The sequence below is a fragment of the Paralichthys olivaceus genome, chromosome 12 (genome assembly GCF_024713975.1).
Source record: "Paralichthys olivaceus isolate ysfri-2021 chromosome 12, ASM2471397v2, whole genome shotgun sequence".
NCBI classification, from domain to species: Eukaryota; Metazoa; Chordata; class Actinopteri; order Pleuronectiformes; family Paralichthyidae; genus Paralichthys; species Paralichthys olivaceus.
The window spans coordinates 11,526,255-11,553,154 of NC_091104.1; the positions used below are offsets into that span (position 1 = coordinate 11,526,255).

At 44.9% G+C, this 26,900-nt stretch overlaps 1 protein-coding gene across 1 annotated transcript; it reads right to left on the reverse strand.

Annotated features, from left to right (window-relative positions):
* Positions 1-312: 312 nt before the first annotated feature.
* dync1h1 (dynein, cytoplasmic 1, heavy chain 1) lies at positions 313-26,712 on the reverse strand. The gene is made up of 78 exons (XM_020098006.2): positions 26,301-26,712; positions 25,170-25,257; positions 24,857-25,030; positions 24,462-24,717; positions 24,166-24,352; positions 23,810-24,081; positions 23,493-23,720; positions 22,681-23,334; positions 22,152-22,574; positions 21,838-22,017; positions 21,545-21,694; positions 21,270-21,416; positions 20,997-21,137; positions 20,666-20,842; positions 20,415-20,525; positions 20,208-20,327; positions 19,859-20,098; positions 19,538-19,693; positions 19,322-19,435; positions 19,112-19,222; positions 18,799-19,008; positions 18,510-18,656; positions 18,258-18,424; positions 17,989-18,162; positions 17,532-17,886; positions 17,255-17,449; positions 16,887-17,169; positions 16,665-16,765; positions 16,378-16,537; positions 15,925-16,165; positions 15,650-15,833; positions 15,320-15,532; positions 14,932-15,170; positions 14,660-14,816; positions 14,339-14,563; positions 14,022-14,252; positions 13,773-13,913; positions 13,434-13,667; positions 13,128-13,334; positions 12,909-13,030; positions 12,616-12,781; positions 12,320-12,483; positions 12,060-12,189; positions 11,802-11,935; positions 11,580-11,694; positions 11,332-11,493; positions 10,988-11,202; positions 10,684-10,888; positions 10,394-10,567; positions 10,140-10,259; positions 9,896-10,016; positions 9,430-9,625; positions 8,572-8,689; positions 8,267-8,482; positions 7,971-8,183; positions 7,555-7,682; positions 7,310-7,463; positions 7,064-7,210; positions 6,791-6,941; positions 6,379-6,632; positions 6,154-6,288; positions 5,968-6,062; positions 5,688-5,862; positions 5,474-5,549; positions 5,207-5,367; positions 5,008-5,119; positions 4,860-4,920; positions 4,647-4,770; positions 4,415-4,528; positions 4,146-4,316; positions 3,745-3,962; positions 3,552-3,655; positions 2,388-2,596; positions 2,000-2,153; positions 1,669-1,811; positions 1,380-1,548; positions 866-990; positions 313-756 (listed from the first exon to the last, which is right to left on the reverse strand). The coding sequence occupies exons 1-78, from the start codon at positions 26,548-26,550 to the stop codon at positions 628-630; spliced, it is 13,923 nt and encodes a 4,640-aa protein (XP_019953565.1). The 5' UTR covers positions 26,551-26,712; the 3' UTR covers positions 313-627.
* Between the last annotated feature and the right edge of the window lie 188 nt (positions 26,713-26,900).

Below are 26,900 nucleotides of genomic sequence, written 5' to 3' on the forward strand. Positions count from 1 at the left end.
TCTACAATCATAACAAAAACAGTGTCAAACAGGAACTAGCATTTGTTAAGTTAGAAGATCTTTTCTGTTAATTTGGTTGCATTCTCCTGTTGACTGGAAAAGTGCATTTGTGGTAGTCGTAAAAAAAATAAACATCTTTTCTTCAAATGTATCATAAGGTCAATGGGTATTTACAAGATGTACAGAATATATAAATAGGACAACAATGTGATTCCCCATAGAAAAGTGTTTTGAAGAGATGCGAAGACCTAAATCCCTTATTACCATTATAAGTAATGACAGTAAATATTAAAAATGACACTGAAGTCGTCATTGCAGTTCATCTTCCTTCCATTGTGGCTTTATTCAATCTAAAAACATACAGCTTCCTTCATAAAACAACTTTTTCCCTTCAACTCTTTTTCCACATTTCATTTTCCTCATCATTTTCCATCTGTCAACATTCCCTCGACCTTCTGAGACACTTTCCAAAAACATTAAGAATGAGTACATGTGTGTTACTGCTCCACAAATATCTAACTACATTTTATACTGACTAAACTACTTTATAAATGGTGGTTAATAGGTACGTGATTAAGTGTACTTAATAAGCAAGACTCTCTGGTCTTAAGGAACGACTTGTGTTGTTTACTCGGTGCACAGGATAGCGACTCCGCGCTCATAGAAACTATGAGGATCCTCCTTGGTGGCGATGTCGAAGTCAACGGTGAAGATGAGATCAGACCTGGTGAAGTTCAGGTAAACGGGCAGAGTCACCTGTGGTGGGAGGAAGGAAAACAATTAGATGGACAGCAAAACATGTTTTTCAAAATGCTTTAAGAATATACACTTCATAGAAACATGAGTTGTGTGTCTATATTCATACCATGTGTCTCTTCTCAGTGCTGCACTGCTTGATCCAGCGGAGCTGAGTGAGAGGCAGCTCGGTGGAGATGGTGTTGGACAGAGACAGCTTGTTGTTGGCACAGGTAGCTCCCTGCAGTTTCAGACCTGAGAGAAACAGTGAGCATGTTAGACATTAAAAATAATAGAATAATACGACTCATCTTGTGGTGACAATCTGGATTCTTATTTTAAGTAAGTATTTATAGGAGCTTTCCTTCCTTTAGTTACCTCCGCCAAGGAGAATGTCCTGTTTTTCCAGCATGATTACACAAAAAACTACTTCACAGATTTTCTGGATTATTGATGGGAGTGTGGGACATGGGCCCCTTCAATTTTTAGGCAGTTCCAGGACCCCCCCCCCACTACATTTAACATTGTGAGATAGGCCAGTGCTCTACTGAGTGCCATCTACTTTCATAGGTATTTATGAAGAAAATCTGGACCCTTAACAGCAGTGTAAAATGTGGTATCACTTTGAGCTTTGTTATTCTGACCTTTGATGCCGAAGCTGCAGGCGTCCAGTGGAGTGCCCTGGGCAGTGGTGACATTCACCTCGAGACACAGCTCTTCCAGAGACCAGCTGTTTGCCTGAGCCACATACTGGCGGGTTGCGGTGATGTAAGCCTCTGGTACAAACAGGCTGCCGAGGCACACGTGGATGTTCTGGTGAAACAGAGACGGAAAGAGAACGGGAATATAACAGTACAGTAAGTGCCTCTGTCAGTTTTCCAGAATCTATCACACTATTTTAAGATCCTGTGGATGAACAGTTAACCAAACTACCTTCAGCTCCTTTGCACCCCCACTGGCAGCTCCCTGGGAGATGTGCTGCAGCTGTTTGATCCTCTCACTGAAGTCGGCCACCCACTGGATCACAGTCATGGCAGTTGGGACTGTGTAGCGACACCAGCTGCGAGGGAGGATTCCTACAGAGACAGACAAACAGATATTTTCACATTTGTTATTCACTCAAAGCAAAATCTGTCCAGGAATAGCTCACCTGTTAAGACAAAGAGAGAACATAAGAAATTGTAATTGTGCAGATATATCCCCATTCGATTACATTTTTTAAATATGTTAAATCTATTTAAAAACATAAACAAAGAGGAGTAACCTTTAACAAGGTCGCTGATGAGCGTGCGCAGGTCGTTGGTCTGCTTCTTCTTGCCCTCGCACACTTGCACCACATCGGACAGATCCTGACGGACCTCCTGCAGCATCTTGCAGCCCATCTTCACCTCACGCTCAAAGAACCTGAACAGTGGGTCCTGGTGGTTGTGGTGGATGAAGAAGATAATTCATCAAATACAGTGGAACTCGTGACACACAAGGCCGAGTAAGTAACTAAACCTGTCGTTACCTCGTTAGTCAAGCACAAAAAATCTTAAACACAACACCGAACATAAGTTATTTTCAATGATGTTGCGCAGCAGCTTGCTTATTTTAGGTTTGTCTCTAGAAGTCTGTTCCCCAACCAACATTCCTGTTATTTCAGCCATTACCTTGATGTTCTCTACTGTGCGTTTGAGCAGATTGACTGTTTGCGGCATGAGCTGCAGCCAGTTGCAGGCAGTGGTGTGAAGGGTCCTCATCCAGGCCGGCTGGGTGTCAGATGTGGATGTGGTGCGCTCCTTCTTCTCCGTCTCATAGGCAAGGTCATCCTCATCCTCCAACATCTGCATTTTCAGCATCTTACCCATCATGTCAGTGCCTGCGCAGCCCGGCAGAGGGAGCATGTGAGCGGGGAGGGAGGTGGAAAAACAAGGCCATGGTGGGAGGTAGGAGGAGAAGAAATTAATTGTGGTACAAAGAAACATGAAGCTTACCAAGAAAAAGAAATAGTGTCAGAAAAAGAAATTAGGACTACACTGGGTCGGATTAAACACACAAGGAATAAGGCAGCATTTCCAACAAACACATAAATCCCAAATGCAGAAATAACCGCATTCATGACTGGACCTGTAAAAGAAATGAATGTAACTAATGTAGGGAGTCAGGTTTTGAGGGAGAAACTAAGGGACGGGAGTGACGATAGGGGAGGGAGGTACAAATGGAAGGAGGAGTGTGTTGGAGGTGTGGAAATCAATCTGACAGGAATGGAGGATTTGACGAGGAGCAAAGGGGAGGTGGAGATGTGTGGCAGGTTTGAATCCTGACATGGTGGTGGGATGGGAATGGTATCTTAGCAAAGCGACATGATGGCTGTGAAATACAGCTGCTGGAGGGTGAGGACACGCACACCCTTCCTTTGGGCAGAGCACCTTCTAAAGCATGATGGCTGTGAGCTACAGCTAAACTGAAATGCAGGACTATGACACACAAAACTACAACTAGGGGATACTTGTGAAACCCTATAAAGCTAACTAGTGAAGTTAACTTATGAGAAGATGAGAGATTAGCGGGAGAAGAACCCTGAACATTTTCTTTGCCACCACAAACAGTGTTCTGCCCAAAGCAGATGTGAATATGAGATCTTGACCATTTCACTGCACCGTGACAGCCTGTCAAAGTAAGAGTTAAAACACTAGAACAGAGAGAGGGAGAGATAGTTAATGGTTCATCTGTCCAACAGACTGAGGAAGAAGAGTGGTGATGTGCTGTGTTTCGCTTGCTGTGACAAAACACAACAGTACAGACGATGAAGAAGGCCAGCTGCAGCTTCATACCCTGTGTGGTGAGCAGGACCTTCTCAGCATTGCTAGGCAACCCAAGCCAAGATGGAGTTTGAGTGTCGGGAAGCATCTCAACCCAGTGCATGAACTCCTCACGCCTGAAACAAATCAACAAGACATGAAACTTTACTGGTTAAGTTCATCTGAATGTGTCTTTAAATCGAACAAAAGTTCAAATAAAACTCACCGAATGCCATCGGGCATCTTGATATCCTTGTGTCCGTCAACCTTGAGAGCCAGTTTGAACTCGCTGTCGAAGCTTCCCTTGGTGAAGATGCGATCCAGGAAGGTGATGAGCAGGCGCTGATCGAACTCGTTGTCGATTCGTCCGCCATAGATGGACTGAGCCATCAGGGTTTTCAGAGCCGCCCAGGGGATCTTGTCTGGTGCGATGTTCTGACGACCCTGTGTGTTTGGAAGGTGGATGGAGTTTTACATCAATGAGTCAAAACTTGTAGATCAGTGATTTGATTATTTTGGTCAATCAGGCAGTAAGTAAAACATGAATTCATGGATTGTTGATGCAAGTTTCCATTGACAGCAAAAAAAATTTTATGCGGACAAATTTAAAGCAGTTTGTATAATAACCTTAGCAGTGTCGTCCAGCCAGGTGTCAACGGTGTCACAGGCAGAGCGGAGGTCAGACTCTCCGAACTCGTATTTTTTGGACCATCCCAGAGGTGCATAGCGCAGACGCTCCTGAATGACTGCGTGGAACCAAGCCAGCAGAAAGTACAGACGTGCACGCTCATTGGGAGCCTGAAGAAACATAACAAGTTATTTAGGTAGTAAATGTAGAGGAAGCATGTAGGTGATTGGCGATTTAACTTATAAACTGTGAGACTATTTCTATTCACCTTGCACATGCGAGCCACAGGGATGCTGCTGAAAGTCCTGAGCATGTTGGCCTTTACACCAGGAGGAGGCTCAAACACAAAGATCCGACCTGCACGGAGCAGATTCACAGGCACCTGGCAGGAAAACAAAGTGATGACAATTAAACAAAGGTCAAAGAACAAGGAGTTTGGGATAGAGCTACATCAGCACAGACATTATACAATTTTTAAAATATTTTTATGAGTGATTTACCTTGGGGTTGATCTCCATAGTCAGGAAAAGCCTGAAGCTGGCATGAGGCTGCATAGAGTGGAGCTTCTTCTCCAGCTGCATCAGCCACCCAGGGGCAAGATGAACGTTCTCCAACATCACCCACCTGCAGGATGAAAACAGACAGGACATAAGTACAACAAAATGTGTGTTCAGTGGTCACCCTTACAAATACACATCAACAACACAACTCACCTGCCAGACTTGACAGCTGTGTTGATATCTCTGTCGGCCTTGTTGAAGCCCTCAGCAGAACCTATGCGCAGGAGAAAAACAAAACATTTTCGTCACTTATGCCTTTGACTTAGGAAACACCAAAAATCTGAGCTGATTCCTTCCTTACCAATAGAGATGGAAGTGATTTGTTTGTTCTGCTCAGCAGCGAGATCTCTGACCAGCCCGCTGGCATCATAACCTGGTACAGAGCACATCAACACTGGGGTGCTGGGCTTCACCTACAGACACAAGAAAAACTACGTCAGCGACATGCAACAGCAAAGGTCCCTTGACAAAAAATGATCAAAAGAAATATTTGACGTTACCTCACTGTCCACGATATTACCCAGGTCAAGAGGCTGCTCGATGATGTTCATGAATGTCTCTCCCAGAACCTTTGAGACGAAGATGTGGGACATGGCCAACAGACGGTCAGGGCGGAAGGACTCAATCAGTAGCAGCTGATGCACTGCCTGGCCAATGTTGGCTGAAACGGAAGATAAGACACGTCAAACAACAGCATGTTACGTATTCTTAAAACTATTTAAATTCCACACCAGTTTGTCATTAAAGATATAACTGTATATACTTACTGGACTGCTTCTCCTCTGACCACAGATAAGGAACTGCCAGCTCTGGAGTGTTGCTCTCAATCCACATGAAGAATTGCTGAAATAGCAACACAAAGCGATAATGATCACTGATGCAGCTCATATTAAAAAAAAAGTAATTTATTAGCAGGTTTGATCAGATTATCAGTGAGCTCAGATTTTGTGTAATTGGACCAACGGATCTGTAAATACTCACATCATCAGCCTCAACTTTGGCCACCAAGTCTTTGAATGCTGGCAGGCGGCTGAGACGGACCATGGCCTCACTCTGCTCAGTGGTCAAACCCTTCACCTTGGGCAGTGACATGCCCGTCAGAACAATCTCCTTACTGCGCAGGAAGTGCTGGAACTCTGTATCATATGATGGCTCACTGAAAGAGATAGGTTTCAAATGGTTCAGATTTGTGCTTGTGGATGTTAACTGAAACTTCAGCTTTAATTTTGTTATAGGTTTTGCAATAATTTTGGTGTATTACCTGGTAATGCCCTTCAGGCTGATCTTACCCAGCAGCATGGCAAAGGTAATGTGGTCGTGGTGCAGCATACCTCTGGCTACCCTGTTAAATGCCACCTACATTCAAGAAAACAGACAAATTGATGTCCATTGTATTCACATCACCAAAGAGAATGGGCCTCTTGTTTTTAAAACGAGTGGTTCAAACCTGGAAGAGGTCCTTGGTGATGACAGCGAGTCTCTGTGAGTGGTCACTGATGTTCTTGAGGTTGGCGTTCTCATACAGCACTGTGTGGTATGTGTCCAGGAAAAAGTGAAGAGAGTACTGGTACAGGAAGTGCATCTGGAGCAAGACAGTTAAAAAACAGTTAGCTTGATATTGAGATATGTTTGCAGATGAATGATACTGAAACAAGTTGAGATGTATCCAGACCTGGTTGAGAGCCTCCATGGTGAAGTAGATGCTGCTGCAGGCAGACGACAGAGACAGGTACTGCTGTGACACAGCCTCCACCTCTGCCATGACGATGTCTGTCTCCTCCACCTTTCTCGTCACCTCGGCCGCCTCCTTTTTCAAGTTCTCCAGTGTGGTGATGATAGTGTCATCATCAAGGATACGGCCCTTGACCTCATTGAGGGCCTGCAGCAGGGATTTTTCCAGCTGACGCAGGCGAAGCTGGAACTCGCCTAAAAGAGAGAGGAGTCATTTGGTATTCTGATTTCAGTCCAATCTTTTACCACAGAGACTCAAGTTGGAATTATCATCATCAATCTAAGGCTTAATAATCATCATCCCCAGATTTGTCTCGTCAATGTGTTGGAGCCTCTACCCCTTGGTGTCTCACCTTGCAGTTTGAGGAGGTCAGAGCGTTTCTCATCCACATCAGGCCTCTCAGCCTTTAGGACCTCGTTGAGACACTGGCTCTGGAGGCTGCTGCGTGTCACCGTGAAGTTGACAAATGTCACACGAGAACACAAGTCTGGTGCGAACTCCACCTGCATACAAAAGAAACACCACATTAAAAAACTGAACAACAAGAAAGTGTCCTAAATTTATGGACGAGTGTCTGATAAGTTTAAATAATGTACAAAGGAAAGCTGAATGTTATTCTACTCACAGTTGGGTCTCTTGTGGAAAGGAAGATGACAAATGAAGGTGACAGATCGATGTCCTGGTCTCCAAGCGTTATGAGGACACGTCCTCCAGTTCTGCGGACCTCTCTGTTCAGCACTGGGTTCAGGATAGGGTCGTAGCTTTCTACATCCTACAGGGCAAAAAAACAGTGAATAACCAAATCCAGGTGACAGCAATCGAATAAAGAGTGCTCAATAAATGCAATTCTGTGTTAAGCAACTGCTCTTACCTGGACCAGCAGTGGGTTTCCAAAACGCAAGGCGCTCTCCAGGTTCTTCCTGAAGGCATCATCCAGGAAACTGGTTCTGGTGATCTTGCGATCTTTGTACTCATTCATAATGAACTCTGTGGCTTGGCCTGATGGGTCGATGATGAGCGGGTACCTAAAAAAAACAATGGTATAGAATAATCAGCCAATTAGAAATAAGAAACACTGAAGACAACATTACAATTCCAGAAAATGAAGATACTGACCTGTTGAAGCGCTTAAGCATGATGGCATTCTCAGTGCACAGGTCGTCAGCTGGGAGGGAGTTGGCCTGCCAACGTAGCCTCTCGTCGGCATTCGACAGGTACTCAGTTCTAGCGATATCTGTACGGAACTGTGGTAGACATTTAGAAAACCTGGAGTTAGGAACCTTATATTAGATTACAGGAAATGCAAAAATTTGTGATTGTGGCTGGTTGTAAGCACTAAGAATATGTAGTTGGCCACTGGAAATAAAAAAAACCTAACTTTGCTATATTCTCTTATATAATTATAACATCTTCATTCTGAGGAATTAAAAAAAAGATATTAACATTTCATATCAACATCTATTATGTTTCTCTTAACGTAAATACGGCTGAGATTTGTAGATGCAAATATGTTTCATCAGAGCTTCAAGTACCTGAATGTTTGCCTGCTGCAGATGATGAGACCAAGTAGTGAACAGGTTCTGTCTCATCTGTTGTTCAAAGTAGCCAGCGTAGGTAATGAATGCTGCAGAGAGCAAACAGTCTCCAGCGATGGTGGACATCTGGTTCTTGAAGGTCTCACTGGTCTTCTCCCAGCGTTCCCTTTCAGCCGACAGACTCTTCAGAAGGGCTGTGCTACGATTCACCTGAGAGAAAAGAACAATATTTCAGTTTGAAGTGGAATAAAATGGAGAGAAAAATTGGAAGCAAAACATTTATCCGATGTTACCTTCGCCTCAACTGCAGCGAGGTCGGCCTTAATGGCCTGGGCCTCTGAGATGAGGACGGCGTACTCCTCCTTGTAGCGAGCGATGCTGGCCTCCAGGTCTCTGATCATTTGCTCAACCTCCTCTGCCTTGGTCTTGTTGTCTGTGGCATCATCCTCAAGCTTCTGCAGTTCACTGCGCAGAGGCTCCACACGCTTCAGCATGTCGGCATAATTGAGCTAACGGAGTGAAAGAACATGACATAAATTAAAAGAAGAATCCTTTTCACCCTTTTATCATAATCTTAACATTATTTTTGTCTTCTTACTTGAGCAATTGCCCATTTCACCATAGGCCCACAGGCCAGAGAGGCTCTGTTGACACCCTCATAGTTGTAGCCTGGGTTGGAGAGATAGTTCTTCTTCATCTTCTCACGGATGGAATCACTGGATAAAGGAGAAACAGTCCAAGAAGTTAGAAAACAGCAGTACTATAAACAGTCTGTTTTAACTTATATGTGAGGGGGGGAGAAATTATCATAAATCAATGGAAAGTAAATATTAATTAATAGTATTGGGCTAAAGTAATGTACTGTTTGTTTGGGATAAAAATTTCTATCATCTTCCAGGGAGAAATGCAAAATCATGACACTGACGATGATCCAGGATTGTTTCCAGTTAGTCAACCACACGTTACCATCAGTTCATGTTCTATTTCTACAAAATCAACCACTGAGACTGTTCCAGAAACCTACAATGAAATGATAATGACAGATGTTGGTTGATTAATATACTGATTAAATATAATTTGAGTTTACATTAGATTAAGACTAAACAGACACTGATGACGCTGGTACCTCATTTCCTCAGAGGAAAAGTTGATTATGCTGCTGATGAAATTGTCCCTGATAATAACTTGTCTGATTTTTTTCCAGTCATTGGTCTCCTCGCCCAGCATAAGGCAGATAGACTCCAGGGCCAGTTTGACTGCAGCTGGGGGATTGGTCATAGCCCGCACTTCTACTAGGTGCTGTCGCTTAATAGAACTCACAGCTAGTCAGGTGGAAGCAGGACAGTGTTTGAAAGAAAGGACGAGTAAGAGGGAGGGGAGAAGTTTGGAGAAACAAGAAAGAGGGAGAGGGGGCTCTTTAGTGAACAATTGCAGAGTGCATTTTCTCTCATTTCACCTGATCTCCTCTGCGGAGAAGTTAACAATGGTGGGGATGAAGTTCTCCCTCATGATGATGGATCGGATCTGCTTCCAGTCAGTCGTACTCTCCCCAAGGAGCAAGCAGATGGACTCCAGAGCCAGCTTCACGGCTGCAGGGGGATTGGCCATGGAACGCACCTCCACCAGGTGCTGCTTCTTAATGGACTTAACAGCTATTAACATCAGGTGAAGAAGGATTATGATAAAGGAAGGGGCGGTGATGGGAGGATGTGAGCAGAGATAGAGTTGTTAACAAAAATCACTTTGACCAGATGTGACTGAAATAGCATTGTAATAAAAAAAAGGTAAAAACAAAAAAGCAAGAGGGATTAATAACTATTGGATAAAGAAGCTTGGAAAAACATCCTCTATCTTAACAGTACTAAAATGCAAATCTTAATTAAACACTAAGAAAACAGACATGAGTAAACAAACAACTGTACCATTCTGAGCCTCAATGACAGCAGGCTCCACCTGCTCCAGGTCCTCTTGGACTCTCAGCTGTTTGTCCTTGATCACCTCCTGCTGCTTGTACACAGATTCCTGGATCTCCTGGCTCATCACCTGGAATCACAGCAGTAAAAGTATAAGTATATAAATCAAAGTGGAGGACGCCTGTAGCTGTACAAAATATTATAAAATCAAAAAGCTGTTTGTCTTCTAGGAAAAACATTTCTTGCTGCCTACCTTTTTCTTCTCAGCCTCCTGCTGGTCTTTGACCATCTTCTTCAGCTTGTCATTGGCAGCAGCATTCTTTGCTTCCAACTCCTGGCTCTTGATTCTCAAGTCACGGCGAAGCTCTTCCACCTTATTGAGGAGTTATAAGAACAATCAGAAAGTGGGACAAGGACAAGCACTGGCAAATTGACACCTTGCTGGTTTGTGAGTACCAAGTCAAATCTTTACACATCCAAATGAAGAAAAATACTCCATAATTATACCTGATCGACAGTCTCCTTGATTTTGCGGAGGCCGACGTTAAGGTGCATCTGCTGCTCCTCCAACTCACTGCGTTTCTCATTGAACAGGTTGGCATACTGGTTGATGAAGTCCAGGTAGTGGCGAGGAGTAATAGCCATGGTATGACCACCTCGCTTGGCCAGTCGGTTGTTGGCCTGTAACAAGTTGATTACACGGTTTAGGAACATATATGAAGTATTCATTAGGAAAAGATAAACATAGACTTTTTTTTTTTTTTTTTAAATGCATCAATCACATCTTATATCTTTACCTGGTGAAGCGTCTGGTGTACAAACACACAGCCGTTGACGATAGCCTCGCGATGAGATGGTATCTGGGGCAGTTTGTCATAGACGATGGGCATGTAGTCTGGAACCTTGTAGTTTGGTTTCTCCAGATCCATCTTGCTTGTGAACTCCTTACCGACCTGATAAAGGGCTTCTGTGGACCAGTCTCCAAACCAGTTCAGCACACACCTGGCATAGAGGAATGAGCGTTTTAATTTAACACAAACTCCACATTTTACAGAATCTCCCTAGATTCTCTCATGGCATACATCAATAATGTTCCCGTACCTGTTGAATAGGGCAGGAGATGTGGCAGCCCTGTCCTTCAGGCCCTCTGATGAGGGGTTCATGGTGAAAACCACATGGAGGTTTCGGATGACCTGACTAGTGAACCACTTGTAAAGCTCTTCGTGTGTGTCAAGCATCAGGCCCTCTTTCTGGGCTCCCTCCTTACACTGCGTCATCAGGGTGGCATACTCATCTCCCTCAAACAGACCAGGAACCTACAAAACAGGCGACATTAAAAAAATTGAGAACCTGAAAAGTACATGCCCACTACCCAATGAGTACAGACTGCCAAAAATACTTATCAAGTGGTGCTCTATATCATGATACTGAGGTCAGCAGGTTACCTCTCCATTGGCCAGCAGTGTGTTCATTCTCTCAAGGAAACCAGAATCCAGCACATTGGACTCATCCATGATAAAGGCAATCTTCTCATTCTTGCAGCCAGAACGACGCAGCACTGTCCGCAAGTCCTCATCAAAGTCCTCTCCAGTGTATTTCCTGTGTACCTGAAAAAACACACAAACAAATACATAAATACATGAAAACAATTGTATGACTTCACTTCACATAGGTTAACATGTATTTGACAAACCTTGATCTGGTAGACACTGAGTCCGTTCATCCAGGCTACGAAGCGAGATAGAGTGGTCTTTCCTGCTCCACTCACACCGATCAACAGGAGATGGCCCTGAGGCTGACGGAAAATTCTAGAGAAGCATATACCACCTTCAAAACCTTGCTCATAAAGCAAATGTACCAATTAAAAAATTCTTAAGAAGCACTGAGCTATAAAATCGCAGAGGCTTTTACTAACCGGTCAATCCTGAGGACGTGGTCCAACACCTCGTTGAAGAGCACCAGAGGGACATCAAGCTCCTCTTCATAGAAGACCTTCAGACGGGCCTTCACGTAGTCCCTCAGCTCCTCCTGTTCCACTGGGATGTAGTCCTGCAACCACATACAAGAATATCAGTGTCAATTAAAACGAAAACGATATTGACTTGAGTAGAATTCTTACAATTTCAACAACTAAAGCAGAAATCCCAGTATAGTCAAAATATGTCTAATTTACCTTGGAGAGCCAGTTGCTGTAGAGGATAGGCCTGTTGAGAGCCTTGTCCTTATCGATGTTGGGGAAGTGTTTGAGAGCAACCATGTCAATGTTTTCATCTGTCCACCTTCTCTCCTCATCACCAACCAGCCTGGAAAGGTACAAGACCAACCACTTAGTCACTAAAGGTGATCAGTCTTCAATTCAGTTTGTTAAAAAATGACACCTCTTAGTTCACACTGTGACTAATAGACCTTAACCTCTCAGTAACTAATGCTCACCTGTCCTGGAAGAGGCGGAGAGCCTCATGGGCCCAGATGCGGATGAGCCCCTCAACAGGCAGAGTCTCGAGTGGGCGCAGGGCCTCAAATATCCCCCTCACCCAGCGAGTCATCTCTCTGGGAGAGTAGATGTAGTGAGGCTGGGTGTCCTGAGTGAAACGCTCCTGGGGGGTTAAAGAAAAGAAAGAGATCGAACTGTGAAAAAAATACTATTAAAAAACACTCCTCTTCAGTCTGTACAATGTTTTGTGTATAAATGCGTAGTAAATTATTTTTTCGTTATGTTGCTCCTTTACCTGAGACATGGTGTAGAACTCAACCATAGCAGCAGTGAGAGGCTCAGCATAGGTACGTAGTGAGGGAATGAGGCGCAGCATGGCGCGGTTGAAGGTTCCATAAATCTGGGTGAGAGAGGCCGGGCCTGGATAGTCCACATAAACCACAGGGACATGGCGCAGGAACCTGAAAACCGAACACCATGTTGGGACTTCTCATACACAATATATTTTCCAGTTATTTCAGGAGTTGTGAAATAAAAATAGAATTCATATTTTGATATGTAATGCTCTACTCTGTCTAATTAATGTACCTGTGTGTAAGTGGCTTTCTGCCAGGGTCAGTAGGAGGATTACAGGCACCAACAAATTGGATCCTCTCTAGTTTGACCCAGGTCTGGTCTGAGGTGCGATAGAAACCTCCATGTTCCACCATCTGCAATGAAACAGGACAAATGAGCTTTCAAACATACAATACAAATTAATGTTTTTTAAATAATTCTGCATCTACAACTTAAAAACATGCATCATACCTGTCTGAGGAAAGAGATGACTCTCTGTGTGCCATATTTGTCCATGTCTGGCAGATTAATTTCATCACAGAACAACACCAGCCATTTGCCCAGCTGGACGGGGGCCAGAACCACACCGTTGGGGGTACGCCGGTACTCACAGTAGTGGTCAAAGGTCTTAAGCAGTAGCTCTGGAGTGGTGGCACTGGAGAAGTTCAGACCTACAACCTGATGGAGAGTAGGAGGAAATTTAAAAAATGTAGTTTAAGTATAACAGATTTTTATAATTTCCAGTTAATTCTACAATGCTTTGATAATGTCTCTTACTTCCATATCAGGCAAAGCCCTGAGAGCGCTGAACAGGGTCATCGTTTTTCCAGAGCCAGGAGGTCCACACAGCACCAGTGGTTTGTGCTCTGCCAGCCATGTGTAAAGCAAAGCCTCGTGACGAACAGTGTCCAGAGTGGGAACCACGACATCAGGGGATGCCACCTTGTGGGTCTCTACCTCAATCTGGGGCACCTTGCCCTGCCAGGACTGCCATTCACCTGAGATGCACACCTGAGTGGAGAAGAAATATGTTTAGCTTGCCTCCTCGACTTCTAGATACAGAGAAACTTCTGCTTTACTCAGAACAATCAATAGTTGACAAACTCAGAGTTGTACCTCGTAGTCAATGATGGGAACGTTGGGAGCAGAGGGGAGGGGAACAGTGGTGATACGACGAATATATTCTCCAAGCTCAGCCCTCATCTTCAGCCGTCCATCACCAGAGAAGGACCAAAGCACGGCGTAGATTAGGTACCTCTGTATAAAGATAAAATCACAAAATGAATCAGTTGTAAAGTGGTGTAAGGTAAAAAATGATACGACGTCTGTGCTTCTTTAACATAAACAGAGAATACAGAATCTTACCTGCATGTATCTCTCTAGCTGCTCAATGGGCATCGGGAAGTCGGGGTGGTTGTTGTTGTAGAGAGCCACATTACGGCAGGCCTGGTGCAGCATAGAGCACAGGGAACCTAAGCAGCGCAGGCGGGTGAAGTCCATGATGTGCTCCATCTTGGAGGCATGTTCCAAGGCCTTGATGACCAGGCCTGTAGAGGTGAAGTAGGGCTGAAGGATCGCTGCAACGTCACGCTGGATCTAGTGTGAAACACACAGCAGGAAATCAGTGAAGAAGAAATGTTTGAATCTTATGTAAGTTATTTTTTGTATTTTCATCCTTTTACCTGCAACATCGGGGATGCAGCCTCGTCCTCATCCTCTATGCCCTTCCTCTTTCGCTGAGCCTCATCCTCTCCCTCATCCAGTGGGATACTGCGGATGCGAGCCAGGAAGTTGTTGAAGATCATGTCAGTGCTGAGGACATCCTCACTGAACCAGACCATACCACAGCGAGACACGGTGGCCAGGGTGGCGTACTTCAGGTCCTGCACTTCAAACATCACACGCACCTGTGAAGAAAGAGACGCTCAGGGTAAATAACAAACAAGCTAAGTACAGACAGGATTAAAAATGAGCCAATCGTGGTTGAAGTGCTGTGCTTTTACATTTGGTGGCAAGCTGAGACGCTCTCCGTTGGGCAGGGTGAGCAGTTTGTTGTCATCCAGGACAGAGTTGAGATTTTCAACCCACTCAGGGTCAACATCACCATCAAAGATGATCCACTGGCGCTTCTGCAGTTCACCTCGAACGTTGTCAATGATCCTAGAGTTAAAAGAAAAGCATCTTGCATGACTTTTTTCCTTAAAGAAAGGGCCACATTACATGATCAAGATTCAGCCCAGTTGACTTTTACTCTTGATAACAAAATTTAACTCACTTCCTGAGGATGTGTGTGAACAAGCCATCAGTCCATTCACGAGTGTTAGGGTCCAGGGTTCCATACAGGTGATCCTTGCTGATGGCCTTGGGGTCGATGATGTGGGCCACGCCCTCAACACCTTCCAGCCTCTCCAGGGCCTTGAGCAGCACCCTCCATGCCATGGTCTTTCCACTACCCGAAGGTCCAACCATCATCAGGCCGTGGTTGATCTGTGTGATCTGATACAGCTGGAGCACCTGGAAGATGTTGAGACAAAGTTTCAGAAAATGAAGTCACCTGGATACTGTGGAATTTATCCTAGAACTCAGGATCCTGAGAACAGAGAATTCAATAACCATTTCTAAAAGCAGCAAATGAACATAAAAAAATCTATTTAACTGCATACCTTCTCAACCCACATGGTGCCCACATCATCACCATCTCCATAGGTGAGGTACATCTCCGCACAGACCTTCTTCAGCTCCTCCCTCAGTGCAGTCATCTCTCCTCTGTGGTACTGGACACCAGGGAAGACATCTGACAGAAGGCTGAACAGCAGAGGGATGTCCTCTGCCACCAGCTTGGGAACCATTGTCTCACACACACTCTGGATCAGAATCTACAGTAAAAAGGACAAACATTGTATCATTCACGTTCACCTAGCTAGATTCTAAAAATGTCATAATAAAGCAATACAGACACTTAATTTCAAGTCCTGTAATGTATTTAACTGTACCTCCTGTTCAGGAAGGTTCTCAGCGATATCATTTTCGTCAACGACCTCTCCACGCTCAAGCTTCTCCCTCTTGATCCTCTGGATGCGCTCACGCTTGACATTACCGGCACTAATCAGCACACTCTTCAGGGCTCGAAGGCCAAAATCGTAGTGACTCTGAGATGACAGCTGCTCGTCGCACAGCCTGAAATAAAGACGAGGGGTTAAGTCAGAGAAGAAAAACTTAAAATCCTTCCAAAGCTATTTAAACTTTTCTTAGAAAAACATGTACATACTTAAAGAAGGGCACAATCTTTTTAGCCAGGATCTCAGCAGTGCGGAAACCTTGAGAGTAGAGCATGACTTGTGCGATGAGTTGGCGGTCAGGCTTGGTCATGGCCAAGCTGCGGAACAGCTTCTTCAGATTGTCAGGCAGGTTGGACCGGCCAGCGTAGCCAGGGTTCATGGTGATGAAGATGGCCATGTCTGGGCTCACCTTCACCTGCTTGTTCAGGAGCTCTGTGGTGACGGGCACACCTGAGAGGAGAGCAGATGAATAAATCATTTACACTGTAGAATAATAAGGTTGGTGAATAAAGCAAAGACATTGATTTTCTGCATCTCATCTGAATTACATGCTTTAAAAATGTTGCCCTGTACTGTGGATTTTTGTAGAAAGCCAAATTGTTAAAACCTCATTATCTGGACGTTTTACTTAACATTACTGCTCCTGTTCATATAACACTTACTCCTGTCTCTGTTTGGGTTGCTGTGCTCTCTCAAGGCCACCTGGATGTACTGGACCTGCTGGGAGACGGCAGACAGCATTCTTTCCTCCAGACGATTGAACTCATCGAAGCAGCCCCAGGCTCCAACCTGACACAGACCAACGAAGATACGACCCATGGCCTGAAAAAAAGATCAACAAAAGAGATGAGCAAGTTATATAACCAACATGAGAACTAAATCCTGTATCTGTATTGTCTTACAGCTAGAGAGTGGTCTGAACACAAAGAATCAAAAAACAGTTTTGCACCTGGAAGTCAAATGTCTCATCACAGTTGAAGACCAGTACAAAGCGGCCGAGCTGGTGACCAAGAGCTTTCACAGACTCAGTCTTTCCTGTGCCAGCAGGACCTAGATGAGAAGAAAAACTCAGTGAAGTTCAGTGTTTTTTTTTAATGTAAAACTCATTATATGAAAACTTAATTCTCCATTTCTTGTGTGCAAGAAAATAGGCCACATTTAATTTTCATACCAAATGGTGATCCACCAAGACGGGCCTCCAGAGCCTGCGTCATGGTCAGATAGCAGCGGTCTGTCAGAGGTGTTTGGACAAGCTTGTCCTGGACACCCAAGTACTCAAAGCCGTAGTTGAACTTGGCATTGGCCATCTGAATGGATAGCTGTTGCAGGACGTCTGTCTGCTTGGGGTCAAAGTAGAACCGCATCTGGCTGAGCCACTCAAAGGACTTGGCGTTGTCAATCTTGTTCTTCATCAGAGTCCTGGTCACATCACGCTGGTGCACCAGCTCGGTGATCTAAGGGAGAGTAGGAGGGATTTTAGAGAGTTTACATCACACAAACATTCTTAAAAAAAAAAAGGGGGAAAAAAATCCCACTTACCAAGTGCTCCAGTTTCCTCCTGCGGATGGGAGGCTGTTCCATCAGCACGGTGTCGGCCAACACATTGAGGGTGGCCTCCACATTTGACAGCACACCCTGCATGGGCGTCATGTCCACACCACCAGAGATGGTGGTCAAAGCAGACTCAATGTTCTCAGACCAGGCAATCTGGGCAGAGAGGACCACCAGTTGGGCCTGTGGAAAGACGCAGATAAGTGAAATTCTGCAACCAATTTTTATATGTCTAGAATATTAAATGATTGCTCTCTATGCCGACCTGGTAACGATCAATCCAGTTGATGTACTGGCTCAAGTCGATGGCTGTGCCCTTGTTAAAGGCTACGACTTCTGTGACAGACTCAGCCAGCAGCTTTGCCAGCGTCACCCTCATCTCCTTCTCTACCAGCGTCAGCCACTCGTTGATCTTAGGGTGATCTGTGATGGAGACCGGGGTCTTGTAGAGAATCTCTTCACCCTCGCGGGAGGAGATTCCCAGAACCACAGTGTTGTCCTCGTTCAGCAAGATGCTTGAGACACCAGCAAACATCTTTTTGAAATGTTTCTGCAGTTTGGCCACATTCTTGCTGTTACCAATGATCTCAAGCAGGTCCTCGTCTCCCACGAAGTAGAACCTGTGAAGAAAAAAAATATTAATTAATTTATTTCACTTTTTAAGATAGAAACAAAGCATATTCCCTCTTTCAGCTCGATCTGCCTCAGTGTTATCTTCATACCTGGGGAATGAGGATCTCTCTCTCTCCAGGTATTCTCCCAGGGCTTTCTGGATTTTTCCCAGAAGGTCAGCCAAACGCTCCAGAGACCTCTGTACTCCCTGAATGTTCAGCACGTCCATTACTAAAGGAGACTTTGTTACCTTCTTCATCAGTGCCAAGAACTCTGTGCTGATACTGTGGAATAAAGACAGGGAGAGATTACATTAGGCTTATAGATAAAAATAAGTAATTAATTAACTGCTTCCTTCAAATGTGGGTCCTTTATTTACCTCTGGAATCTCTGGGTTTCTACTGGCAGCAGATGTTTGATGTCAGCACTGCCTGTAAAGATGCCTTCCAGGTAAACCCAGCGACGCTGGACGTCAATCCAAACATCAAACAGAGCCATGATACGATTGAGCTTGTCCTCCCAGCTCAGGGCATCTTCCTCAAACACCTGGGGGAAAGAACGCACTTACAAAATTAAATATTCGTACAATATTGAATTGTTGTTAGAATGAAGAGAATATGTAACTGTTTACCTTGTAGTATGGAGACAACTTCATGGCAGACACGCTGTTTATGTGTTCTTTGACCTTGTTGAAGAGGTCATCCCAGCCTCTGATCAGACGACACTTGTTCTGATAGTTCACCAGATCGAGCTCGTACGAGTTCCACACTTCACGGATCTGAGAACCAGCAAGCACAGACAATTATAAAGTTTTGAGAGAGATTTTATTTTCTGTCAAGGAAGCTGTAGATAAAAAAACATATTACTCTGTAAGCATTATAAAAACACTGCATCAAGTCTAATGGATCCTCCCTCTTCACCTGTTTGAGGAACTCCTCCAAAGCCATCTCTCCCTGGGCCACCAGGAGAACATCCTTCACCACCATCTCGTTCTTCTGCAGATCTATATCCCAGATCTGCCCCAGGGTCAGCTCGGAGAGGACCCAGTTCACATGCAAACGTTTCATCAGCTGCTTCCAGTGGCGGTCCTTCAGAGCCTCTGATTTCAGCTCGATCACCAACATGTTGACCTGGAGAGAGAAAGTAATATGCAGAGACTTTAATAACCCTGAATAACATTTTTATCTTTTGGCTAATTTTGTGCTCAGTGGGGAAAGAAACTTGCTGCCTGACCTTCAGGTATCCTTTAAGCAGCCTCTGGACGAACTCGTACGAAGCATACTGTCTCAGTCGTGCTTGGAAGTTCTTCAGCTGGTTCAGAAGAGCATCTAGACTCTGACGAAGCTTCAAACACACAACAGTAACAAGAGAACTGTTAAATTAAAGAAATTTGAAGAATAAACAGAGAGCTTCATGAATATGAATGACTACTGTGTATTTTACCTTGCGAGGCTGCACAGACACCCATGGCTGCTCTTTCATCTGGTCGATTTGCTCCCAAACCTTTGACAGCTCAGACCACACCTCCTTCAGGTCATGCAGCTCCTCCAGTGCAACCTACAAGTCACCACAAGATTAAGATTTATTTGGTCATCTATTTTGTCTTGGAATAAGTCTATTCATAGTCTGATCTTTTATGTGAATGTGTGCAGGAATTACCTGCACCCTCTCTTCGCTGCCGCTAAGCAGGCCAGTGTCTGTGAGCTCCAGGGCTTCTTTGGCACGGGCGCACTTCTCCCTTTCAACCTTCAGACGGCCAAAGTTGCCTTCGTAGATGGTCAAGGACTGAATAGCTTCCTCTGGACGCAGGTTACCCTGTTGGAACAGGTTATCCATTACACATTGAAGACATTTGATGAAATTATCTGAATGAAGGTCACATAAAGGTGTGTCTTCATTCTACATAAAAAAATTGAAAACATATGAATCTCTTCTAGGTGTGACTGTATTTCAATAATAAGATGACTCTATTTCTCTTACAGCAACTGGTTTGGTCTTTTCCCATTCATTGAGCAAGTCAGTGGTGCGGTTTTCCACAGCTTTGTCCTCCTGAACAATCTTCATTTGCAGGTTGGCCACCTGCTGCTGGATTGCAGTATCTTTACGCTTCATGATGTCACTGAAGGCCCCCCATTCACCCTCAATGTTGTCGATGTAGAGCCAAGATGGTGGGAACTGGAATCTCTGCTTCTCCAGCAAACGCTGCCCATTGCGGAACAACTGGAGGTGAAGGGGGAAGAATCTCATTAGACTGTATAATTGTCTTTAAAGCATGCTGTTATTTAAAGGAATGGATGAAAAGGATACAGAATGTTTTCGAAGTACTTACGTCCACATTTTTCTCAAACTGTTTGATCTTGCGCTTCAAGGTCTGGACATATGTGATGAAGTTAACAGCATCTGAAGTGCTGGCTGTGTCCACAGAGTGTTGCTCCAGATCTTGACGGGACTTGGTGATGGAACAGAAAAGAGGGATTTAATTGTAGTTCACAGAATAACCTTTTAATTTTCTAATATCAATAATATAATTTATTACCTTGGAGATCTGGGCATGGAAGTCCTGCATGTTCTGGCCAAGCATCTGTCCAAACTTGCTGAGGACTTCTTTGTGCCAGGAGTCATACTTCAAGTTAACCTTGGACTGGACCTGTTTTCGGGGTCAAAGAAAAATGTAGTAAAAATTCAATTTGATTATGATTGATTTAAGTTAAAAATAACATTGCGGTGGGATGGTCATTTTTGTAAGAGCTCTCAAATATAACACCTACAACAGTGAGTCATCATTACCTTGCCATAGTCTATGACCGCAGGTCCAAACTCTTTCCGTGTCTCTGCATTGTCAAATGTTCCTCGTGCTTTCCGGATTTGGACTAGCAGGGCCTGCCACTTGGTGAGATCTTCACCCAGACGGTTGTAGATGTTCTCTGCTTGCATGTCCCACAAGCACTGGTACTGCAGCCACACCTGGACAGGGCCAACCGAGACAAGTCAATGGTTAAAAGTGGAATGTAAAGATTTGATATTTGCCACGGACACATCAAGCTGTCTAATCAGCAGTAAGATTAAAGTGTGATGAAAATGTTTTATTTCTTGTTATCTAAGCCAACGGGGCTCTTACCTTGACATACTGCTCCACCTCACTGACAATGTCTTCAACTGCATTGTAGGCCTCCTCTAAGGCTGCAGGGCCATCTGGCATTCTGGTCAGAGCATTTCTGTAGAACTTCTCCTCTTCTGACAACTCGTAGTGGACGCCCACCTGGAGATGAAGTTCAGACTTGTTTAGATAAAAGCAACTGCATAAGATCTATTTTTCTCTCACTAAATCATATCTGAGCTACAGGATACCACGGACAAGCTGAGACTCACATCTCAACCACAAAGTGTGTACCTGGTATCTCTGGCTCTGGATCCTGGGCAGAGAAAGGATCACCATCTTCCAGGCAAACATCTCCTGGTAAAGCTTGTAGCGACAGTCTTCAATCGGGGGATTCAGATAGATGACCTGGTTAGTTATCCTCAGCTCGTGGACAACATTCTGGGGATAAAAATATAAGCGAGTCAATTCTGCCGACGTATGCAACATTTCCCAGGTTTTAAAATGAATGTATAAACGTAAAAAAACACGGCATAAGGCAATACAAGGTCACCAGTTGTAATGCTTACCTTAATCTTGGGCTCGCCTCCAGGTTTGTGGCTCACTTGCGGAGCCTCTGTGTCCATGTCCACATCAGCCTTGTCCTCTACCTGGCCACGGAGCACCTGAGTCCAGGCTTTAAGGCCAGCCTGCAAACGCACTCCCAGGATGCGTTCAATCTATGGAAACAGATCAAAATAACAAAATCAGTGCCATTTGAAACCAAACCACATGTGAAGCATAAAAATGTCAGCAACTCTTCATTTTGATATCAAATTGAATGAGAGTGACAATTAGTCTTTGGCTAATCTGTGGTACCAACCTCAATGTCAAGCTTGTTGACCCAGATGGGCAGGTTGGAGTAGGAGTGCAAATTTAGGTCATCCACTGCCTTCTGGACTCGGTTGAGGATGTCAGAGAAGGTCTTGTGGTCAAACATGCAAGTCTCCAGAGAGCGAACCTCCAAGTCTATTTTCTCCTCAATCAGTAAGAGGTCATCAACCTGGAAATCACAAACAGCGACAAATATGTTTGTTAGTGATGATTTAATATCTGTCGTTTGAATCTTAAAAGACAACATGAAGTCCATATTCCTGCAGAGTGTACACTACTGAATATCAATGTCTCCACGCTGACCTTTTCCTGGAAGTTGAACACTGTCTCAGCCAGCCTCTGAACATAAGGATCCAGCTTGTAGGACTCCCAGACCAGAGTGATGCCTTCAGTAACGAGAGCCTGAACCTCTTTCTTCAGCCCAGCCACCAGCAGGGAGATAGAAGACCTCTCCTCCACCTTCTCACAAGTGCGCTCGTAGGTGCGAACACTCTCGATCAAAGAGATGGCGAACGGGTACAGCTGGTTAGCTTGGTGGGCTTTGTTGACGATGGCCAAAGGAACACGGAAGCTCAGCCACTTGAGGTTGCGGACCTCTTTGGACAAGGTGATGATCTCTGGGAGGAAGTTGACTTTAAGCTTGAGCATGTTTCCTGTACGTCCCCGGGCACGAGTACTCTCAATGGTGAAGATGCGGCCAGATACACCGAGGTTACGCTGCTGTACCTGATTTACAATAGAAAGAATTGGCAATTTATTAAAACCAGAGTAATATTTGAAAAAGGAAATAAGAATGGTCAGTACATAAGATTAATTATGATCAAATCCATACCTTACGAGCCCAATCGTCAAATATCTCTTGAGTGTTGAGTTTGGCCCTGAAACTATCTCCATCCTGCTTTAGCTTCAGCCCCTCCACATGGTTCTCCCAGCCCTTTCCCAGAACATCCTCCACTCTCTTCATGTATGCAGTCAGCTGACGGTCAATCTGCTTGGCCCAGATGATGGATCCAGACACAGGTGGCAGGTCGCGGACGTGGCTCATCTTACAGGCCTGGCTCTGAGGATACTGCACTTTGAACTTGTCATGCAGGGACTCAATGTCGTCTTTCACGCGCTGGATGAGCTGCGTCTGGTACTCCCGGATGGCACCGCGGATGTGGGGGCGCACAAACAGAGCATTGAAGCGGGAGAAGATGCGGAACATCTCGTTGGCGTTCTTGGCAGTTCCCAGCTGATCACGCAGGCGGGCAGTGATGCGGGTCTCCACGCGGTCGATGCGCTCATCGTAACGCTTCATGGCAGCTTCCCAGGCTTCCATGCCTTCCTTAGACACATCCAGGCCGTCAACCTCTTTGACGTTCTCATATGCCAGGTTGACCTCCTCAATAGCGTTGGCATCGGCGGCATCAAAAAGAACTCCAGCTACCTTCATATCTTGAGGTTCAACTGTCTCCCCAGGGGCATGCTGAGGCACAGCAGAGACCTGGAGACAAAGGTGCATAAAACAGACAGACATCAATCTCTACAATGTAAGACTCTACATAAAGAGAACAATTACACACTCAGAATCTAATTAATGGAAACTTCTCAGTTAAAGCGAAGCAACTGTGAACTGTATAAAAATTATAGTCTCAATTTTACCTGAGGCCTCAGCACACGGACGATGACAGCCCTCAGCTGCTCGTGCTGCCTTCTGAAACGTCTCATGTGGTCCAGTCGGGATTGGAGCTTCCTGTGTGCTGGGCTAAGACGCCACACCATCTTCAGGTTCTCCTCTCTCTTTCTCTTCACAATATCCCTCAGAAGCACCTGGAGTTTCTCATACTCATCCTCCCAGGTCTGGAACACCTCAAAGCAAGCCACCATCACCTGCACACAGAATTTTAAAAGTACATTTAGTTAAGATTTTCATTTCTAAGGAGCTGTAGTAAGCGTGTACTTCGAAAAACCTAACTAACCTTTTCAAATTCCTCGTAGGCAACATGCATTAGTTTCCTGGTGCCCAAAACCTTGAGGAGCTGGGAGCTCAAGTCCCTGGAAATGGCCTCTACAAGACGCAATGCTCTCTGGATAGGGTACTTGGTGTTTCTAATCTTTTTCAGGTGAGTGAAAATGGCCATCAGTGCCTGGCGGATCTTATCAAGCTCTGAGGCAGAGAGCAGGTCATTGAGTGGGAAATCCTTCATCAGAGGATTGTAGTCATTGACAGTCTCCACAGCCTGTTTCAGACCTGTGTTAAGTAGAGCAGGCACAAACAATTGTAAGAAAAGGAATCTGGGTAAACAATTTTACATTCTGATTGGCCGTTACTCACCAGTGTCAGTGTCAAAGCTGACAGTAGCATGGAAACGTTTGCCATGTTTAAGGATGTCCAGTGTGAGCAGAACCTCTGGGCTTTCTCTCTTCTCTTGGATCCTGTTGAGGGCTCGTTCCAGATTCAACCAGAAACTGATCTCCTGCAAGGCTGTGCCTGAAGCGGGGTCACGATCGAGCTTTGTCACCTAATAAAAGGGTATTGGCAGAGACAAATAAACTTGGTGGTTGGCATCACGCATGAATATTTCTCCATACACCTTTTGTTTAAATTTGCAACACGGGAAAGCCCCTTACCTTTTGGATCTCCCTGATCCAGCGGTTGACTCCAGATTGCAGCTGGTTAAGGAAAGTTGGGTCCTCCACTTTGTCGCCAAAGTCGGTGACCTTAGGCTTCTCTCCACGCTCATAGCACTGCTTGGCGATGTTTGCGATGATGGGGTGGATGAGCAGGCTGATCTCAGGGATCTCAATGTTCTGCTGCAGGTGGAGAAGTCCCATCTCCAGCTCTGCAATCTTTTTCTCAACTGAGGGAGCCATCTTATCGCCATCTCTAGAAGGTGATTACAGAGATTTAAGGGCTTTGAAGGAATTTTATAGAGTGACCTATACTACAAGATTCAAAGTTTGTGATGCAGTTAATTTCATAGGTTTTGAAACTTTCAAAAATGACATAAATCCCTAGAAATTACCTGTCAGCCTTGCCAGACTCACGGATGTAAGACTTGAAGAAAGGCGCAACGGCATTGCTGATGAAAGAGTGAAGTGTCTCATAGGGAGAATCCTCACTCAAGGTCAGAACTCGAACTTGGGTTGATATCGGCTTGTCTGCATCAATGACTACTGTCCTCTTGATTAAAGCCAAGCTGCAGGGGAATATTCACAGTTCAGAATAAACAGAAGTGAAAGCTGAGTGTCATGCCTTTTCTCCGTGTAATGTTAAAATTGGAAATAGATGTTATGGCACATTATGACTTCTTTTCATGATTTAGATGCATAATTTACCTGTTGGACTTGATCCCGTAGTGTATATCAATGCTGATGTTATAAGTGATGCACTCTTTCTCCTCCTCACCTTCGTCTCCAACATCCTCTGTGTGAAGAAAACGTTAATATAAATGTGTTATCTGGACAAATAAATAGACATTTCAAGTAAGCATCAACAGTTGTTTGCTCGAGGCCCAGAAAACTGCTCTGCTACTGATGGTGAACTCTGAGTTAATCTGTGTGTAGAGGGCCATTTTACAGCAGGATGACAGTGCAATCTAACTGTTTGGTCTGACTCATCCATCTTTGTCCCCTCCCTTTCTTTTGCAAACAAGGCCATGGCGCGTGGGAAGAGATAGCCATCTGCAGACAATGCACTCTCTTTGCAGCATCATTTTTCTCAGTGCAAAAACATGAACAGGCTGGAAAAGTGATTATTGAGGCTGGGAATCCAAAACCTCCAGGCTCAGCCACTGCGTCTGGTTGGTCATGTGCAGTATCAAGGGACCAAGGTTCAGTGCTCATAACACATTAGTGAGGGCAGGAAGCTCTGGAGCACAGGATTTATTTTCCGGAGGGGGAAATGAACATAATGAGTTCATTGACACAAGCTGGTTCACATGATAAAACCCCGAGAAGGTGGAGAAAACCTGACTGGTGGATCTGACAATGGTTTCCTTATGTTTTTAATAGCACTGTGTGTTTGTTTTATTCTCTTTGGCACACCCACATTTCAACTTTTGTCATCCTCTTCAGAAATAAACTGCACTTGGACATAAGTGAGACAATGCTAATGCTAACTTGCACTGAACACAACACTACATTAGCAAAACATGTAATGAACTAAAGCTCAATTTAATAGGTGTTACACCTTCAACAGATTAGACACCTGCCACTGAGCACAAGACATTTGCTGTGAAAGAATCCTGTGAAAGGATCCTGCGCTGAACTGCGTTTCAGTCCACACCCATTGTGGCGTAGTTCTCTTTTAATGTAATGTGCTGATGGAGGTAGCGGGCTAGCTTAGTGCTGTTATCATGGCTGTCACACAACACCGGCCCACATTCAACGTCTATCCAGCAACACTGGTGGATTGAAAACTATTGCTGTTGCGTTCATGGTGTTTAATGCTGCTGCTGCTGAGTGTACCTTTGAGAGCGCTCCTCTCCACCAGGATGGTTTGAACTTGGGGATCAGCCAGAAATTTCCTCATCTGCTCCACGGCGCTCTTCTCCTCCAGGGCGGTTTCCAGAGAGGCCGGGGCCTCGCCGCCATCTTCCAGGAGCAGCGGTATCAGTTTGCGGATGTGCTTCTGCAGAACCGACGTGTCGGCGACCGTCTGAACGGCGGACACCTCCATGGTGCCGGAGTTCTCCTCCGTCCCTCCGCCGTCAGACATTCTGTCAGAGACGCCGGGATCAGTCGTGTCGCGGGCTGAGACTTGAACAAAGGCCGGGGTGACGTTAGGAAGCAGGCTGCAGTGTCTGGGTGGACGCTGACTGCTGCTCTGTCAAAGCGCCGCAACGCTGCCCAATACAGATTTATCCGCGCAAGGGATTGTGGTACTTGATGTTCAATGGGAGGGTATTTCACTGGGCTGTAGCCGCTCATAACTCCAATTCCCATAAGGCATTGCGCTCTTCCTTTCTCTCCATCTATCTTTCTGTCTGTCGATAGGGGGCGAAAGGGAGTCGTCTCCAATGATGCAGCTGAAAATCATCTGCGACTAAAACTTCAAAATCAAAGAGA